The sequence below is a fragment of the Hemicordylus capensis genome, chromosome 1 (genome assembly GCF_027244095.1).
Source record: "Hemicordylus capensis ecotype Gifberg chromosome 1, rHemCap1.1.pri, whole genome shotgun sequence".
Lineage (NCBI taxonomy): Eukaryota > Metazoa > Chordata > Lepidosauria > Squamata > Cordylidae > Hemicordylus > Hemicordylus capensis.
In genome coordinates, this window is record NC_069657.1 from 274,986,154 (window position 1) to 275,005,967 (window position 19,814).

Sequence of the window (19,814 nt, forward strand, 5' to 3'; positions counted from 1 at the left end):
ATTCCTTGAAGAGGACGGCCTCAAAACAGTGGTGCATCAGCTGGTAACCTCCAGACTTGACTACTGCAATGCTCTCTATGTGGGGCTACCTTTGTACGTAGTTTGGAAACTTCAGTTAGTTCAAAATGCGGCAGGCAGATTGGTCTCTGGAACAACCCGGAGAGACCATATTATGCCTGTCTTGAAACAGTTACACAGGCTGCTGATACATTTTCGGGCAAAATAACAAAGTGCTGGTTATTACCTTTAAAGCCCTGGCCGGCTTAGGTCTGAGTTAACTTAGAGAGTGCCGCCTTCTGCATGACCCCCATCACACGTTAAGGTCATCTGAGGAGGTCTGTCTCCACTTACCACCAATTCGTCTGGCAGTGACTCAGTGACTCTCTGTAGGTGCAGAAATTTGTAATTTGAGTTCATTATTGTCTTTCAGGAGAGACTTTAAAACCTATCTGTTTGGCCTGGCCTTCCAGAGTTTTTCACTTGTTTGCCCTGGTTTTCCAGGGTTTTTAACTGTTGGAATGTTTAATTGGTTTTATTCTGTTTTTATAGTTTTGATTTTAATTGTTAACTGGTTTTAATTGTTTTTGTTTTGTTGTAAACCGCCCTGAGCCATTTTTGGAAGGGCGGTATATAAATCGAATAAATAAATAAACAAATATACCTACACATACATTTTTGTGGCAGGTGGAATTGCTCCATTGCTGTTTGCCCTGAATTCATTTGCTGTTGTGGGAGCCCACATTGTGCGAAAAAGTTTCTTTCCAAAGTCCTACCCAGTTTTCAGTACTAACCAACATTGTTAGGCAGGGCTGCCATCTAGCTACTAGTGGTTTAACTCAGCCTTGCAGTTAAGCTCACCACGTTTTTGATTAGCCTGCTGATGGATAGAACAGATTTGCAAAAGGTCAGCCTTTGTTATCAACTGCTAAAATATTAAATTTGCATTTAATATTTCAAAGGCACCCAAATATTTACCACATACACTTCACAGTATGACTAATCATTCTCAGCTGCAGGAGGACATCTCACGTGGGTTATCCTCCCCAGCATGCTCCAGAGGGCAGTTAGAGCCTTTAAGAGGCCTGGGAGGATAGCTCTGCCCGGTTTAGTTCGTCTTGCAGAGCTCCAAAGCAGTCAACCTTGTCTCGCTTCTATCCTTCTTGCTATTCTTTGCCTTCACTGCTTATTCTTGCCTCCTCCAGCTACTCCCTGCTTTGCTTTCTATCATCCTGTCTTATTTGCCTGCTATTAAAAACAACAACAAATGATTTCCTCCCCATTCTTTCCTCTCCGACTCCCTCCTATCCATCTCCTTTCTCCTCCCGGTGGAGCCTAAGAGATCCGGCATTTTACATGTCCTGATGCCAAAGGGGAAAAAATCGAAAGCCTCTCTTCTACCAGGCCAGCCCCAGCACCACCATGTGCTTGTACACGCCAGAGAGGACGCCCCGCCTTGGGCCACCGCATCCTTGTCAGCTGTGGCAGCAGGACAGAAGGGTCATAACCCAACTTGGGGTCACTCTACAGCTCATCTAACCGCCATCCAACGTGCCAGGAAGTGTGATCGCTCCACCTCTCCTCTCAACCGGCCAGAAAGTCCCGACCTTGTCGTGCTGGAAGAGTATGTGCAGAGTCTCCCTGCAGGCTTGCTTGCTGCCGCGCGTCCAGTGCTGCCTCCCTCAAGGCACCACAGACCGACTAACTTGGGCATTCTGCCGCCTTCTCCACTGGAGCAGTTAGCGGCGCAACTGGAGGAGAGCAGGAACACTCCAGCAAGTCCCATCAACACCGGGGATGCTGCGGAGCAGCTGGAAATCCCCCCGCAAGCAGAGGAAGAAACTGCTCAACTCCCACACGCCGCCGGACAGAGCCGGTAAAGACTCCAATTCTGCCTTCTCCCGCTACTCCAGTAAGTCCTGCACTGATCGGGACTCTACCTCCTCCTGAGCCTGAGCATCCGGAGATCCCCGCGGCCCCTATTAACCCACCCCCGCCACCCTCAGGGGGGATTCCGGAACTTTGGCGTGTCTGGTTCTCTTCTATGATATTTCAGATGCTTGAATTTCATCAGCTCAAGAGAAAAAATAAAAAGTGTCCCAAGCCTTGCGAGCCATCCACCTCTTCTTCGCAGGATTCTGCTTCTTTCTCCTCATCATCGCCATCCCCTAAAAAGAGAAAGAAGAACCATAAGCACAAGCATGCGCATAAGGATAGAAATCAAAAGCCCAGGAAATGCAATCGCAAACCCAAATAATCTTCCTCCCATTCATTCCTTCTCTCTATGACTCTACTGACCCTCACCCAGGCAGGCCAGTAGACCCCCTGCTTCCTCAAGACCCTATGAGCCCCATTGAGACCCCAAATATTCCAGGGGATCACCCGCTTGATTTGGATCCTGATGTCAATTCTAAGGAAGTGGGGAATGGTCAGATGGTCAACAGGTAGAGCCCATATCGCATTCACACAGGCAGTTTCTCTCTGAGGACTTCTCCAACCCATTTGTTAGGGCCTTAAATACCCTGGGCATTCAAGTGGAAAACTTGCAAGGGGCTTCTACTGCTCCTCCTAGAGAATCGTTGGTATTGCCCACTACCTCCTCACATGACCTTTTTTTTCCTCTCCCCGAAACATTTGCAGAGGTGATGAGACAGGAATGGCAGGCACCTTCCATTCAGAAGAAAAGAGCTACTCTAGTTAACAAATAATATAATTTTGTTCCTACAATGGCAGCATTATTCCAAACACCCCCGGTTGATGTCCATGTGGCTGCCCTCACGTTGGGCAATTTTGCTGAGGGATGGAGAATCAGTGTTCAAGGACCCCACTGAGAGAAAACTGGAATTTCAACTCAAGAAGAACAATGAATGCATTTCACTGTCCATCCACGCTTCCATAGCAGCATCTATCATATCTCGAGCCTCTCTTCTCTGGTCTGATGGAGTTCTCCAGTCTCCTCCACCAGATCCACCCAGACAAAGACAGATTCTCCTTAAAATTCAGAAGGCCCAAGCGTTTAGTGCTCATGCAACACTGGATGCCATTTGTTTTGGGGCCCGGGCTACAGCCAATAATGTAGTGGCCAGACGCACCCTGTGGCTAAAACACTGGCAGGTGGACTCAGCCTCACGCTCTACCCTCTCAGCAGTCACCTCTACTACAACCAAAGTATTTGGTGATGAGGCACTGAAGGATGTCCTAGTTGAAACTAAAGACAAGAAGAAAGCACTCCCTTCCTCCACTTGCAGGGATGATAGACACCCAAATCAGAAGTTCAACCATCCCTTTTGACCCGATTTTCGTCCCAGGGACAGTGACTCCAGAACACAAAATCCTACCTGAAACAGATCCAGATTCAACATCAGGGCCAATACATCAAAACAACACTTTGGCCACCAACCCAAACCCCACCAAGCCTCCTGACTCTTCCAGTATAGGAGGCTGCCTCTCTCACTTCTTCCACTCCTGGGAGGCCTCCATTACAGACAAATGGGTTCTGGATACCATCCTTCACGGTTGCAAGATAGAGTTGATGGCCTGTCCCAACGAAAGATTCATGCCCACTCCCCTTTCCAAATCCCACCAGAAACATCTGGCCTTGCAGCAAGCAATCTCTCATCTCCTCAACATCTCAGCAATAGAACCAGTTCCAACACACCAGCACTGATGGGGCATCTGCTCCATCTTGTTTACCATGCCCAAAAGAGACAGCACCTTCAGAGCAGTTTTAGACCTCAAGTACCTCAACAGATGGGTAAGATGCAGGAGATTCAGAATAGAAATGCTCCGCTCCATATCAGAAGCCTTACACCATGGAGACCTCCTAGCATCTATCAACCTCACCGAGGCACATCTTCACATACCCATCCACCCAGACTTCCATCAACTACTCAATTTTGTTATAAAGGCCACCATTATCAATACACAGCACTTCCATTCGGCCTTTCTTCTACCCCGAGGATCTTCACAAAAGTCCTGGCCCCCTTGGTGGCCCATCTCAGACTCCAAAAGATCAGGTTATTTTTATATTTAGATGATCTGCTCATACAATCCAGAGGCTCCACGATACAGGACGTGAATACCACCTTAACTATTCCGGCATCCCACAGTTTTCTTGTCTACACCGCCAAGAGTCACCTATCACCTTCCAGATGGATCCAGCACCTTGGGGTGATTATAGACATGACACGGGAAAAACTCTTCCTAAAAGAATGCAAGGACAAAATACTACTACTAATCTGCCAAATACTCCCTCTCAAGAAGGTATCTGTGCTTACTTTGGCCCAGCTCCTGGATCTAATGGTCTCCCCCATGGCAGCAGTCCCTTGGGCCCGCTTCCACCTTCGCCCTCTACAATGGTTTCTCCTTCCCTTCCAGGGAGAAATTTCATGAAGACACCAGAAAAGAGTGACTCTACCCCACCCAGTCAACGCCTCATTATGCTGGTGGTTAAGCTCCCCGCATCTGTATCAGGGCAAACCTTTTCTGGATCCTCCCAGGGTAATAGTGACTACAGATGCCAGCCTATCAGGCTGGGGAGTACATTGCCGATCTCACTCAGCCCAGGACACCTGGACCCCACAAGAACGAGTCCATAGCATAAACTGGCTGGAACTGATAGCCATTTGCCGAGCCCTCATAGCATTCAAGGAACACACTCTACACATAGACGTGTTAGTACGCACAGACAACACGATGGCAAAAGCCCATGTAAAACATCAGGGAGGGATTTGATCCAAATCCGGGAGAGAGTTCTCATGCACTGGGCTGAGCGACACCTATCCTCCCTCCTGGCTCACCATGTCAGCAGCTCGACCAATATGCAGGTGGACTGGCTGAGTCGCCAAGCGCTTCACCCAGCTGAATGGAGATTTGACCCACGTGTGTTCTCCCACCTCATGCAGAGTTTGGGCAACCCGACAGTGGACCTCTTTGTGTCCCATCTCAATACTCCGCTTCCTCGCTTCTTCTGCTTTCTGTGTCACCGTGTGGAAGCAGTGGACGCCATGTTGGCTCCGTGGCCCGAGGAGCTACTACATGCATTTCTGCCAATCCTGCTCCTCAGCCGCCTACTACGCTGCATACGGCTGCTCAAAGCGCACATCATTCTGGTGGCACCCTACTGGCCACAACGTCCGTGGTCCACAGAGATTCTCCACCTAGCATTGGATGGTCCCTGGTTCCTCCCACAAACAGACAACCTCACTCAAGGTCCAGTTCTGCATCACGACTCAACATGGTTCAAGCTTGCCTCATGGCGACTGAACGAAACCTCCTCAACCGACTAGGCTATGACCACCAGGTCCTGGACACCATACTCTCATCCAGACGATCCTCCACTAACCTCATTTATCAATCTACGTGGTGAGCTTCCATAGATGGTGTAGACAACACTAGCTATCAGCACTAACATGCAGACTCTCAGAACTCCTCCTGTTCCTCCAGGATGGTCTGGATAAGGACCTTCAACCAAAAAACATCAAATGACATGCAGTGGCCCTGATGTTCCTCCTCTCACCCTTCAAGAGGAACAGCTTGTCCTCACATCTGCATCTCAGGTGCTTCCTTAGGGGGAGCCACCTTGTCATCCCCACCGGTGGTCCACAGATTCCCTTCATGGGATCTCCACAAGGTCCTCAGAATACTTCACGCACCTCCATTTGAACCCATACGTTCCATACCTTTTCACATATTATCAATGAAGCTGGCCTTCCTAATAGCCATCACCTTGGCCAGACAGGTTTCCGAATTAACATCCCTGTTGGCCAACCCGAGATTCTGTATCTTTTCTCCGGATTCCGTCACCCTTATACCGGATCCCTCCGTCTTGCCTAAGGTGCCATCAGTTTTCCATAGGTCACAAGATCTGATCCTCCCATCCGTCTGCCCCAACCCCTCTCATCCGAGGGAGAAGGCCTGGCACAAAGTGGATGTTCGTTGTTGCCTAAAGATGTACCTAACTCGAACTTCCTCATTCCGTTCCATGGAAGCCTTGTTTGTTTCCTTCCTGCCATCCTTGATGGGGCAGCAAGTTTCTACACCTAAACTGTCCAGATGGATAAAAGCCTGCATTTCTTTGGCTTATGAAGTTCAGCACCGCCGGAGCTCACTGCTCACTCCACCCGCTCAGCGACCACCTTGGCAGCTTTTTCCACGAATGCTCCCTTAGAAGATATTTGCAGGGCGGCAACATGGTCTTCACCGTCCACGTTTACTAGACACTATAAAATAGATCTCATGTGTTCTTCTCAGGCGGCCTTTGGCAGGCATGTGCTTCAACATGTTCTTCTGCCTCAGTAGTAGATTTTCCCCCCTCCCAGGGTCTTGTTAGCAGTGGCATGTCCCACGTGAGATGTCCTCACCCAGCAGCAGAGAAAGGAGCATTGGTCACTCACCGTGAAGGCTGCTTCTTGCTGCTGGAGTTGAGGACATCTCAGCCTGCCCTGGGTGACTTCGGCTACTGGTCTGTATCTATTCTCATCTAGTGTCATCTATATCTGTGGTTCTTCCCTGTTTTACCACTGTTGTTGTTCATCTGTTTGCTCCTACTAGAAGTCTGGCTTGCCTGTCTAAACTGGGAGGGGCTATCCTCCCTGGCCGCTTAAAGGATCACTCTAATTTAAATACCTCCTGCCCTCTGGAGCATGCTGGGGAGAATAACCCATGTGAGATGTCAACTCCAGCAGCAAGAAGAAGCCTTCACGGTGAGTGACCAATTTCTTTCCTCCTTTCTCTCGCTCACGTGGGCGTGCTCTCTCGTTACCGTAAATTACTTTACCCCATGCCAAACAAGTTAGTAGTCCTAAATTTCAAGCATAAATATCTCTGGAAATCTCTGTCTGCAAATTCATCATATTTTCCTGATATATTTCTGATGCCTTGATGAGGTGTCAAAACATTTGCCTGTTTGTTTTTCAGGCTAAAGTAAAAGAAGCAGAAGTAAAACAGAGAGCTATCCAAGACAAACTAGAGAAGATTACGGAAGAAGCTAAAACATTACAGCCTTCATGTGTTGCTTCTAAAACAGATGTGCAGATAAAAAGAAGAGCATACAATGATGCTGAGGTTTGTAAATGGAAAGGTCATCTAATCTTAAAGTTATAAACAGTTATCTTCCTTAATGTTGTCTTAAGTAAGCTTTTATATTTTATGCAGGCTTCCGTGAAATCAGATACACAGATTTCTGCTTTAGTGTGTTTGAACTTTAGTAGACATGAGTAGAAAAACTGAATTATGTAACTGAGCCAGCTGAATATAATTTCAAATAGAAAACATATATTTAATGTGTTAGTAGGATTCCAGATAGTCTTCAATAAAAATATATTGGCAGATATGAAGGACAGCATTACCATCTCTGGAACTTTCTACCCCAGAGCTGCTGCGGACTTGTAAGCAGCACTACTGCAGTTTCCCCCATTCACTGCAGTGGGTGAAACTGCCGTAGCACTTGCTTGCGCAGCTACTAGTTCTTTACAGCATTGGGGCTGCTTAGGAGTCTGCAGAGACATAATACTGTCCATCCTGTCAGGCCCATGCCAATATTTACCTTAGGACGACTCCAGTATGTTGATAATGCATGCCTGCTTTTTTCTTTCAGGCAGCATATAGTCGGTCTCAGACTGAATTGAAACGCTTGACGAGAGACTACGAACAACTTTGCAAAAAAATTGAAGAACTGAAAAATAGGTAATCCTTGACCTCTGTAATTGGAGAATTGAGATATAACTCAGAGAATGAGCTGTTCTGAGCAAATCTTATCTTATAAGATAAAAATCTAGTGCTGCATAATGTGAGAAAATAAGTAGTTTGTGCTAGGGATGTGCTTGGAATCGGTAAGTGCTCCATTCTAAGAGCGCCAAACCGGTCCCGTGGACCAACATTCGAACTGGTTCAAAGGTGGGGGTGGTGGATAACTTTTAGGGCGGGGGAGGGTGTTCTTACCCCTCCCGCCACGTTTCCCCTGCTGGTGCTGTGTATTCAAATGGTCTGGCGGGGATACCTTCCTGCTGCCCTGTTGCGTCCTAGGATCAGAAGTGACCGGAAGTTCCCAGTGCTCATGTGCACATCATACACATGCCTGCTGGGAGACGGGGGAGCAGGAAATAATCTTCCTGCTCCTTTTGCTATATAAACCACGTTGAGAGGTTTTTGTTGAACAGTGGTACAAAGATAGTAATAGTATTAATAATCAACTAGACCAAATGTGCATATTTGCTGATGCTCTGAAGGAATTCTACAAGATTTATGAGGCAGGATGTTATATTGCATTAGTTCATGATCCTTTTGATTCATCATTCACTTCTAATTTTATTAAGTTTTTTTTAAGGGAGATTGTACTGCATTATGGGATCCTCTATTTTTAAAATTAAAAGAGAAATCCTATTATGTTTGCTTCACACTGGGATTTACTTTTGGGGGTTGGTGCACGCGTGCATCTTAGAGGGAACAGTGGTGTCCATATGATCCGAGCAGCATGGATCTCTGGGGGCCTGGAAAATGAGTCCTGACCTCCAGGAATCCCAAGATTCACTGTACATTGAGAGATTCCCCCTCAAGCCAGGCTCTCTAGGCAACTGGCTCTGTGTGTGTGCTTGGGCTGCATGCAGCCAGAGCATACACACAATCCCAGACCTGGGTTAGAGGGCGCGCTTAAAGGTTGGGTTAAAAACCCAGGCTTTCATAGGAGGCAGTGCCACAGGCTTGCAATGATTTCATAACTGCGCAGGTGTGCCTTGCTGTTGGGAAGAGGCACTGGGCCAAATGGGGGACGTGGGTAGAAGTACTACTGGCTCACCACCACCCACCATCCACTCGGCTGCGTGGCGGCTGGAATTGGAATTAAAAAGCCAACAAACACGGAGGTTTGCAGCAGTGGGAGGCAGGCGCAATGGCCCCTCAGGCCAAGATAAAAGGCCTCGCGGGCCATATGTTGTGCAGGCCTAATTTGGACCCTTCCATCTCAGAAGTTGAATCTGACTAATGGGTTAATGTGTCTGGCTAATGGGATGTCTAGTGAGAGAGCTGAATTCAGCCAGAACTTGTTTCTGCTTCAGTTCATTCCTGCATCATTCAGGAGGAGTGTGTGTTGTCAATGAAAGGACAAAAGAGTTACCTTCAAGCTTAAAATTTTCCTGCTTTTTTCTGTACGGCTGCTAGAATAGAAGTATGTATATTTGTGGTCCAAGAACTATCTCCCAGTGGGGCAAAGATAGTTTTTCCAAAGGCAACAACAAAAGAGCCTGTAAACATTTCTCTCAGGCAAACCAGTTTACCTACAGGGCAAAAGAGCATACCTAATGTGTATGGAAGCTCTCAGGGTCCCCTTACTGGACAGCCTTATATCTGCACTGGCTCCTGACGGTCTGGTTCCAAAAATGTGGGATGGGGCTAGAGAAATAAGCTGTCTTTATGCAAGATGCAGGAGGCCTTTGTGTTACCACAAGCATTTTCTTTCCCACCTTCTCTGCCTGATTTTAAATAGTTTGGCCTAAGACACTTCTAAATCCTGTGCCAGAGGAGAATTTTTTTCTCTGTAAATGTTACCAGGGCTTGTGAATCACCATTAGGGTGACAGATATTGTAATGTGTCTAAGTTTACTGATTTTAATAAAGTACACTCACCCTAATTTTGTTCTAGCCATTTATCATGGATGGATGGATGGATGAAGTGCCATCAAATCGGTGTTGAATATTAGCAACAACATAGATAGATTTACTCCAGGATGATCTATCTTCAGCTTGACCTTTAAGGTCTCTCAGAGATGCATTCATTGCTGTCGTAATCGATTCTATCCACCTTGCTGCTGGTCATCCTCTTTCCTTCAACTTTCCCCAGCATTATGGACTTCTCAAGGGAGCTGGATCTTCACATACAGGTGAATCTCGGAAAATTAGAATATCGTGCAAAAGTCCATTAATTTCAGTAATGCAAATTAAAAGGTGAAACTGATATATGAGACAGATGCATTACATGCAAAGCGAGATAAGTCAAGCCTTAATTTGTTATAATTGTGATGATCATGGCGTACAGCTCATGAAAACCCCAAATCCACAATCCCAGAAAATTAGAATATTACATGGAACCAAGAAGACAAGGATTGAAGAATAGAACAATATTGGACCTCTAAAAAGTATACAGTGTACTGTGCTTGATTGGCCAGCAAACTCGCCTGACCTGACCCCATAGAGAATCTATGGGGCATTGCCAAGAGAAGGATGAGAGACATGAGACCAAACAATGCAGAAGAGCTGAAGGCCGCTAATGAAGCATCCTGGTCTTCCATAATACCTCATCAGTGCCACAGGCTGATAGCATCCATGCCACGCCGCATTGAGGCAGTAATTGCTGCAAAAGGGGCCCAAACCAAGTACTGAATACATATGCATGCTTATACTTTTCAGAGGTCCGATATTGTTCTATTCTTCAATCCTTGTCTTCTTGGTTCCATGTAATATTCTAATTTTCTGAGATTGTGGATTTGGGGTTTTCATGAGCTGTACGCCATGATCATCACAATTATAACAAATTAAGGCTTGACTTATCTCGCTTTGCATGTAATGCGTCTGTCTCATATATCAGTTTCACCTTTTAATTTGCATTACTGAAATTAATGAACTTTTGCACGATATTCTAATTTTCCGAGTTTTACCTGTAATGTGTCCAAAGTATGATAGTTTAAGCCTGGTCATTTGTGCCTCAAGTGAAAATTTGTTCTATGATCCATTTGTTTGTTTTTCCTGGCTGTCCATGGTATCCTCAAAAGTCTTCTCCAGCACCAAAGTTCAAAAGTGTCAATACTTTTTCTATCTTGCTTCTTCAAAGTCCAGTTTTCGCATCCATAGAGTGTCCGAATGATTCTAATCTTTGTAGGTGTAGACACTTCACAGCATCTAAATATCCTTTCCAAGGCCTTCATTGCAACCCTACCAAGTGCTAGTCTGCTGTGTATTTCTTGACTGCTGGATCCTTGACTGTTGATGGTTGATCCTAAAAGGCAGAAGCTATCCACCACTTCATTAATGTCTTCGTTATCAATTCTGGGGCTGGTTGCTATACCCGTTGTCATTAGTTTAGTCTTCTTTATATCTAGTCATAGTCCCATTTTTTCACTGTGCTCCTTGACTTTCAATACTAGAGCTTGCAGATGATCTGCATGCTCAGCTGTAAGAGTGGTGTCATCAGTCTAGTGCATTTATTGATGTTTCTTCCTCCAACTTTAAAACCACGCTCATTTTCTTCCAATCCTGCTTCTCTCAGTATATTTTCAGCATATAAGTTGAATAAATGAGAAAGTCTTACTTTCTTATAAGTCTTTCTCCTTTGTCTTACTCCTTTGCCGATCTGGAACCAGTCTGTTTTTACCATGTACCATCTGCACTATGGCTTCCTGTCCTGTGTATAGGTTTCTCATGAGAACAATGCGATGTTCTGGGACACCCATTTTCCTAAGGAGATTTCACATCTTGACATGGTTGATGCAATCAAAGGCTTTTCTGTAGTCTAGTAATCGTTATTAGTATAGCCAATGGCCAGGATTACAAGAATAAAATCATTTATTCTGTAGTCAATAAAGCACATATTGGATTTATCCTGGATTGTTCAGTAGGTAATCCTTCTGGAAAATTTTAGAATAATCAAAGGCCAAATAAAAAAGTCCTTCGGTTTGCAAACAGGAAAAAAGAGAGGCCTTCTCTGTTTTAGCTCTGTCACCTTTACCTTGCATGGTCAGTAGAATGTGTGCTGGTCCAAACAGATGATTCTGTAGAAAAAACACATATGAATATTCACGGAAGTGCAAACTCCAGGTTCTTGTGTTAGGAAACATTCCTTTTGCTTTGCTAGGCAATAACTCTCCTGTAGTCCTTAATAGTGATTACTAAAAGGGTAACACCACTGTAAGCTTCACTCAGTTGCCAGGATTTTGATGAGGAGAGTGGAATCCAAACCCTCTAGTTTCCGCCCCCCCCTTTTCCTTATTTAATCTGGCAGTTCTGCATTCATATAGTATTATTTCTTTGCTTCTCCAATCAGCAATCTTTTGGTGTCCTCTGTCTTTCCTACTGTCTGTTTTAGATTGTTAGTTCCTTGCCAGTGTAATGATATAAGATATCATGTATGCTGATGATGCTATATTAAATAACTGTAGAATTTGTAATTCTTTATTTCCAAGCAGGTGTGAAGATATAACCTGTTGTCATTTGATGGCCATTATAATGTGTGTGTGTGTGTGTGTGTGTGTGTGTGTGTGTGTGTGTGTGTGTTGGTAGATTCATCTCTAAAATCACTTTTGCTTCTTATTTTTGTTACCCTGTTTCAAATGTGGAGAAAGGAGAGAGCGCTGTGGCCATTTAATGTTAGTTTTACTCATAGTTTGTAAGTAAAAGCTGTGTAAAAGGAAGATAATCCTAAAATGCTGTTCATGTGAATACATGTCTAATTCTTCATCTATCTATCTATATCTATCTATATATTTAATTCTCTAAGATGTACTCGTGGCTAATCCCATGCATGGCAGCTCTTGTGGGAGTTTGGAGAGCTGCCGGATCACCATGGGATGGGTGGGAGGGAAGAAAATGGCGGCGGCGGCAGCTGGCTGACCAATGGCCAGCCAGAAAATGGCAGCAGCAGGGCAGGCAGCACAAAAGAAGAATATGGGGGTGGCGGGCCGGTAAGAAGAGGATGACAGCAGCGGGAAGGCAGGGACAGAAGAAGAAGCGACAGGCAGTCAAAAAAGCGGGGTGGGGGGGAGAAAGTGGCGGTGGCAAACTAGGGGATGTTTTGCACCAGATCAGCTAGTATCAGATATTTTCCCAAATCAATGCTTTAGCAAAATCTGTGGTTTGTGTAACGTTGCAGTGCAGATCATACTTCTGAGCCTGAGAAGATGGAAAGACAGAGAAGATCTGACCAGTTGAAAGAGCAGTTAAAGAGACTGCATGATCAAGATGAATCAGTTGGCCAGCAGATAAAACAGTTTGAACAAGCTATAGATAAATACAAGGAAGATTCTGCTAGACTTAGGTAAGTTTATCCAGATGCAACTCTGGTTGATTATTCAGTTTGTTGATGTCATGAATATTTGTTGAATTTTTATTTTTCCTACTTAATCCACAAATTCCCCTATTTGATCCAAACCTAGAGCCTGCTTGCTGTCCTTTTTTTACAGGGATGGTTCCCCTGATAGGAACATAGTCAGACCATTGGTCCATCTAGCTCAGTATTGTCTACACAGACTGGCAGTGGCTTCTCCAAGGTTGCAGGCAGGAATCTCTCTCAGCCCTGTCTTGGAGATGCCAGGGAGGGAACTTGGAACCTTCTGCTCTTCCCAGAGCAGCTCCATTCCCTGAGATGAATATCTTACAGTGCTCACACATCAAGTTTCCCATTCATGTGCAACCAGGGTGGACCCTGCTTAGCTATGGGGACAAGTCATGCTTGCTACCACAAGACCAGCTCTCCTTTCCTAATATGATGTGAGGGAAGTATGCATGTGCTCTTTCCTGGGAAGTTTTGTAGGAGGAGGGGGTCATTTTAGTTCTCTGCTATTTTTCTGCATGCGTGGAAGAACATCACACTTGCCCCTCTCAATTTAAAAAAATGGTTATGGAAGTTTCCTCTAGAGAAGGAAGAATTGCTGATACGTGGTTGCCCGTCATAAATGGTTAATGGCTTTGCAAGTCTGATTTTAACTTTAAAATATTTCTGGACAATATAGTATGTGACACAGTGAATCGAATTGTGTGAGAAAACCCACTTCGAGTGATAGAATTGAATACCGCATTTTTGCATATATACCCTGTCCACAGGAAGAGCCTGCATTTGCCTAGAACTCACAGTTCATTAGCATCATTGCTAAAAGTCAGATGGAAAGCCCACACCCAGCGGCTTTACTGATGAGTTGTCTTCTGCTTGCTACAGAGGGTAGCCAACTCCAGAAGACACACACACCCCCTTTGCCTCAGCTGTGATAGACGGAAGGGCAGTCCAGGGCAAAGGCTGTTGGGAAATGCAATCGGGTGCATTGCTGTCAGGAGACTTTCAGACCTCAACTCCCAGCAGCTCCTGAGGACCAATAGGAGCCGGGCAAGGAAGAGGCAGAATGTGCCCCATTTTTGCTACTTGCCTGCTTGACTGCTGGAAGGATGGGGATGGGAAACTAAGGACTGACCGAGGAGGCGGCAGGTGGGCAATAGGGATGGGAAGCTAAGAATTTCATGCTGGAGCAGCCAGGCCAGGTGCATAGGTGCTGGAGCTGCGAGTCGGATGGGAACAGGACGAGAAGAGTCTGTGTTGCACTATGTAAAAATAACTCTGGATATCCCCCCCTCCCCTTGCTGGAAAGCAAAAATTATATGCCCTGCAGGCTGTATGTGTGAACATACGGTAGTCCTTGTGAATTATATTTTAGTTGTTTGTCTGTTTTAGGAAGGAAGAAGGTGAATTGAAACACAATCTGGATTTCCAGCAACGACAGCTAAAAGAGTTGATGGAGAGTAAAACAAATAGACTGAAAAGATTTGGACCACGTATTCCAGACCTTATTCAAGCAATTGAAAACGCTCATCAGCAGGGACAGTTTAAGTACAAACCAATAGGACCCCTAGGTAACCTATTAAAATTCTATGTGTTAAATAAATTAAATAAATCTTGGCCGGTAAACTAGGGTAATGGATTGGAAAATATTAATATTTTGCAAATGAAACCTGATATAGCAAACTTAATATTTGTATGTCTTCATTTGTGTCCATGGAGTTTGTGCTGATTAAAATTATGCTCTCTTGGCCCTCAAAAATTGTGTCCTTGACACTGGAAAAGGGCCAAAGTACATATTGCTTTAAGCACATGCCATGCAGCTGCGTGCTTGCTTGTTCTTTGTTAAATTGCATGTGTGGGGTGGGGAGCAATCCACATCTAGACTGTGGCAGGAACAAATAGTCAAAGTCTACCCTCCAGCCCAATCTAGATTGAAGCCTCACTATTTCACAGATAATATACTAGCACACAGCTGCATAGTATTTACTTAAAATACCATCTAGCTTGAGCCCCTAAATTTCCTATGTAAAAAAGATACAGGGGAGATTAGTGTATGCTTTCTATGTAATTAGAAAAGGATGGTACATGGAGATAACCTGAAAGTAATTCACAGACCAAACAAGTAATATGGCATGTGTTGGGTTTGGTTTTGTTTTTGGTAAGGATTGGCTTCTCTGCTGGTGTAGGAGGTCACCCATTGTGGGTTATCCCCATGCACATGCTCCAAGAGGCAGTAGGATTAAAATTTGAAGAAACCTCAAATAGACCCTTTGTGGGTGGTTTCTTCTAGTTCTATTGAACAGCTCAAACTCAGGAAAAAAAAATCAGCCCCAACACGAGACAACATATGTACCAACCAGAGAGCTGAAGGGGGCCAAAAGGAACAAATGGAAAGCCAAACAATCAGAGAGAGGATCTGGGGGTCGGGGGGTGGAGATCATGTCCCACCTGCTGCCTGTCGCTTGCTCCCCTGGCATTCTCATCCCCTTCCACTGCAGAGGAATGAGCATTTCACCATTCCACTGCAGAGGAACGAGGAACACCAGCAAGAAGAAACCTTCATGGTGAGTACCAACATTCCTTTCTTGTCTAATGTTATGAGGTGGCTTTCCTAATTTAGCCTTGCAGGGAGGGAGCTTGCAGACTGGTCGTAGCATTAGTTTTGCAATTTCATTCATTTGGGGAGATCAAATATACTAGAAAAGGAAGATGCCTTCTGTGTTGTAAGAAGAGGAATTCAAAGCTCTGCAATGTTCAGTATAACTGATACCACAATTGGAAGAGTTTACATAGTTTGACACTGTACACTATTTCTTGCATTTAGGTGCTTTTATTCATCTGAAAGATGCTGAACTTGCTCTGGCTGTTGAGGCATGTTTAAAAAGCCTTGTTCAAGCATTTTGGTGTGATAATCATAGTGATGAAAGAGTGTTGCAGGTATTAATGTCAAAATTCTGTGCTGGTGGTCGTCCTCAAATAATCGTCAATGCTTTTCAGAATCATGTTTATGATGTAAGCCAAAGGTGAGCACTAACTTTGATATGGAACCTAATTTGCATGTCTGTAAAAAAATCTTTTTAAGTGGACTGTTGCACTATAGTTAAAATGTGTAGATGCTTCAGTGCCAGCTTTTAATTAGGCTGAGCCAAAATACCTTCCTCAGTTTCTCCACCAGTTTTGCATGTTGGGAAGACAGGGAAGCATTTCAGCAATTCTGGGCTCTGTAAAATGGAGTGGCCGGCAGTGTTCTCTCTAATTTTTTTCATCTGTGTGCGGAATGAGTTTTATTCTTGGCAGCAGTATCAAGGCAGTGTGTGCACATGTGAATTTAGAGTGGGGCTTTCCTGATTCAGCCTGAACGGGATCTAAAATTGACTGAGCGGACATCCAAATAAGTGTGAGCATGCGCACACCCCTTATAGGGAACGCTGGTGGCCAGTGGCAAATTTGCCAGTGATGGCAGCTTATTTGCATTTGTATCACGCTCCTTCCTCCAAGGAGCTAAGGGGCAGATTGTGCTCCTGGCAACTTTTAACAGCTGACAGCTGCCATTTGGTCATTTCCAGAAGTCATGAGAGTGAGGAAGCATTGTCTCAATTCTGATTGGACTCATGACAAAGCTATGTTGTTTTTTTAAAGAAAGAAAGAAAAGCTGAGGCTCCTGGGAATCCAGCTGTAGGATCATGAAATGTGATAGCATCAATGTAAACAACTACAACAACAAAAACTAGGGCAAGGTTTTTTCCAAAGGTCCTCCGTTTTTGCCAAAACAGTTCTGTAAACTCTAGTTAATAAGCTTATCTGTATTGTAATTCATAGTCTGACTACAGATGAGGATTGTGGGACTGAATACATTTTTTCCAAATCTGTGAACATAGTTGAATTTCTTAATTCTTTGATAGTCTGTCTTCTAAATATTAAAGAGTAGTAGCTATAACTGCAATATATATATATATATACACACACACACACACACTCCCCCCCCCCCCCCAGCAATTATTTCTTCTGAGTTCAGTGCAGTTTATTTCAGCGTAAACCCACAAATACTGCTACACTTTTGGAAATCGTTCTCTCTGAGCTGATTGGTTAGAATCCAGTGTTTTACATTAAGTGGCTTCTTGCAAATATGGCAGATGCTCTCAAGTTTATGAAAATGTAAAAATTGAAATATTTTGTAGCTGTGCCTATTTTGTAATGCTGCATATTTCACTGTCACAATTTAAAATGTGCATTATTTCTTTAACTCTTCTTTTAGGGCAGTTGTTTGTAACAACTTCCCATCAGTCTTGAACGCATTAGACATTGATAATGCAGTAGTTGCCAATTGTTTAATTGACATGAGGAACATAGAATCGGTTCTACTGATCAAAGTAAGCATTAACTGTCATACACGGAGCGCATGTAAACCATGTAATTTATCCTTCTGTGACCGTTCAGTTCACCCACTGTTAACTAGAATGTAGATTCTATTGCTGTATTGCCCAGAACTTATTTGCAGTGGCCGAAGTTTCTCATATTAGCTGGCAAGTTATGTTGGAAAGCGAGCATTGGAGGCTGTTATAAAAATTAGACTTGCAGGCTTTTGTGTGTTCTGGTGAGGCAGAGACTGAGGCCTACATTAATTTAAAACTGGCTCCCCAGTTGCTGTTACAGCGTCTGTGTGTGCGGGGGAGGGTGTACATGATGAATATCCATGAGAGGAGGGGTTCCTTCTTGAAAGATGGATGTAGACCTGCAAAAAAGGGTATTGGAATGTGCCTACTTGCCTTCAAGCAGCATATTTTAAAGGATAATTGTGGAAGTGGGGTGAAAGGATTGTAATGGTCACGTTAATGTATTATGTTTGAAATTCAAAGATCAAGTTCCTTCTAAAATATTTTCTTGAAAACCCCAAGTAATACAGGACTGAAGAAACTACTTTTTGTGTTCTTTTCCCAAGAATAATAGTGAAGCTCGGGAAGTAATGCAGAGAAACAGGCCTCCAAAAAATTGTAGAGAAGCTTTTACTGCTGATGGTGACCAAGTGTTTGAGCGACGTTATTATTCTTGTGAATATACCAGATCCAGATTCCTCAGCAGAGATGTGGAGGCAGACATAAGGTAAGTATTAATACCATCATTTTCTCCAAGAGAGATGAGAATTGCTGTACTGGTTCAGTTTAGTTCTTCTGTTTTAGTGTTCTAATTGGAAAACATGTTTTGGTGTTAAATGTCTATTGCTTTGTTTCTGAAGTCACTTGAAGAAAGAAGTTGAAATCAAAAAAGGCAATCTATTAAGACTTCAGGAACGAATAACTTGCCTTGGCCATGACATAAGAAATAATGACCGCCTCCTTACTGATCATCTTCATCACCAAAAGAAATTAAAAGTAAGAAATTGTTAGGAAGTACCTGTCACATTGGAAAATAATTCTAATTGGTCAAGTGTATGTTAATATTTTTTACCATACAGTATTACCAATCTTTTTTCCTTTTCTTGGTGTTAAGGCATTTTTGGTTCTAAAAAGCATCAAAATATCCTCTTTTAAACCCTGAAATGCACAAGATGCAAAACCAAAAACATCACCAACAGGTATATATTGTACGATTTGCTGTAGTGATATTGGTGAAATTCTGTAAGTTTTGTTTTCAGAGGAAGTAATTTTGAGAACTCGGGCAATTCTAATTCCAAAAAAGAAACGAACCCTTCCCGTTTAGAGAAATTCACTGGCATCACCTCCCCTTCCAGCACTCCACCTCCTTGAACAACTAGTTTTAATTACAGATCCCCAAGGGTGAGCAGTATTAAGGTGGTGTCTCTTCACTGACCTGTCCTGTGTAATAAGACTTGCATTTGCAATAGTACTGGGAAAAGACGACTTCACCTGTCTGTCCTTCCCTTCTGCACGTGGCAGGAACAGATCTTCTCTTGATGTGTCTTTTTACACTTGAGGTCCATGAAAGGGATGTTGATGCTGCTTCTTCTCACCCTGGGAGACTAATTAGTAAAGGGGAGGGAGGGACTCTTTAAGGATGAGGGCTGGCTGGCAGGGTGTTTTGGGGGAAAGGAGGGTAATTTCCCTGATTTTGGGAGGAGAACAAAACAGATGATTTCTGCATTTCCAAGGCTAGAGCTTGTCCATCACAAGTTTCTTAGCAAAGTTTCAGCACCTAAAACAGGCAGTTTTAAAAATGTGATCATAGAAATGCACACAATTTGGCTCAGCTGTAACTCTCATATACCCTGAACTTCAACATATTATGATGTTGAAAACTTTAATCTATTCTAGATGTTACCCTGTGATACTTAACATGACTGGTGAGGAGCAAAAACAGAATCATGTGGCTGGAAAGTTACCTCATCCAATCACTAGGCTGAATCCACACTATATATTAATCACATCCTCATGTAGTCCTTTCCACTACCATAAGCCGAAGTAACGTTCAAACAAGGGACACAATGAAATTAAAGAAATAGTTTATTAAATAATTCAGAAGGCTCTGAGTGATCTCAGTTTCAAGAGCGAGCTGTAGTTTGGAAAAATGTCTACCCTTACCATATCGATGCTGAGCCTACTTGTATGGAACTACCACTATAATGGGGGCACAGCTACATTTGAACAATGGAGAACAAATGTCCCTGGACCTCTGAGAGAGGCCCTCCCCCCACCAGTTGGGTGACAGTTTGCTCTCTGCTCTCTTCCTTGTGCCTCCCTGAAGAAGGGCGGGGGGAGAGCAGGGACCCTTCTTCACTTTTTGTCCCAGGGCCACTCCAACCTTGCTACACCCCTTGATATAAATAATG

At 44.0% G+C, this 19,814-nt stretch overlaps 1 protein-coding gene across 4 annotated transcripts in view; it reads left to right on the top strand.

Moving 5' to 3' along the window:
- Positions 1-19,814, top strand: part of LOC128340334 (structural maintenance of chromosomes protein 6-like) — an 81,682-nt gene that overhangs the window by 18,552 nt on the left and 43,316 nt on the right. For all 4 annotated transcript variants that reach the window (XR_008313612.1, XR_008313613.1, XR_008313614.1 and 1 more), the window contains exons 11-18: positions 6,916-7,062; positions 7,595-7,683; positions 12,854-13,018; positions 14,423-14,601; positions 15,855-16,053; positions 17,286-17,400; positions 17,970-18,130; positions 18,264-18,399. Coding sequence is in view for 1 of the 4 variants with exons in the window: in XM_053285325.1 (XP_053141300.1) it covers positions 6,916-7,062; positions 7,595-7,683; positions 12,854-13,018; positions 14,423-14,601; positions 15,855-16,053; positions 17,286-17,400; positions 17,970-18,130; positions 18,264-18,399 (1,191 nt within the window). In the remaining 3 variants the exon portion in view is untranslated. The remainder of the gene's footprint in view (positions 1-6,915; positions 7,063-7,594; positions 7,684-12,853; positions 13,019-14,422; positions 14,602-15,854; positions 16,054-17,285; positions 17,401-17,969; positions 18,131-18,263; positions 18,400-19,814) is intronic.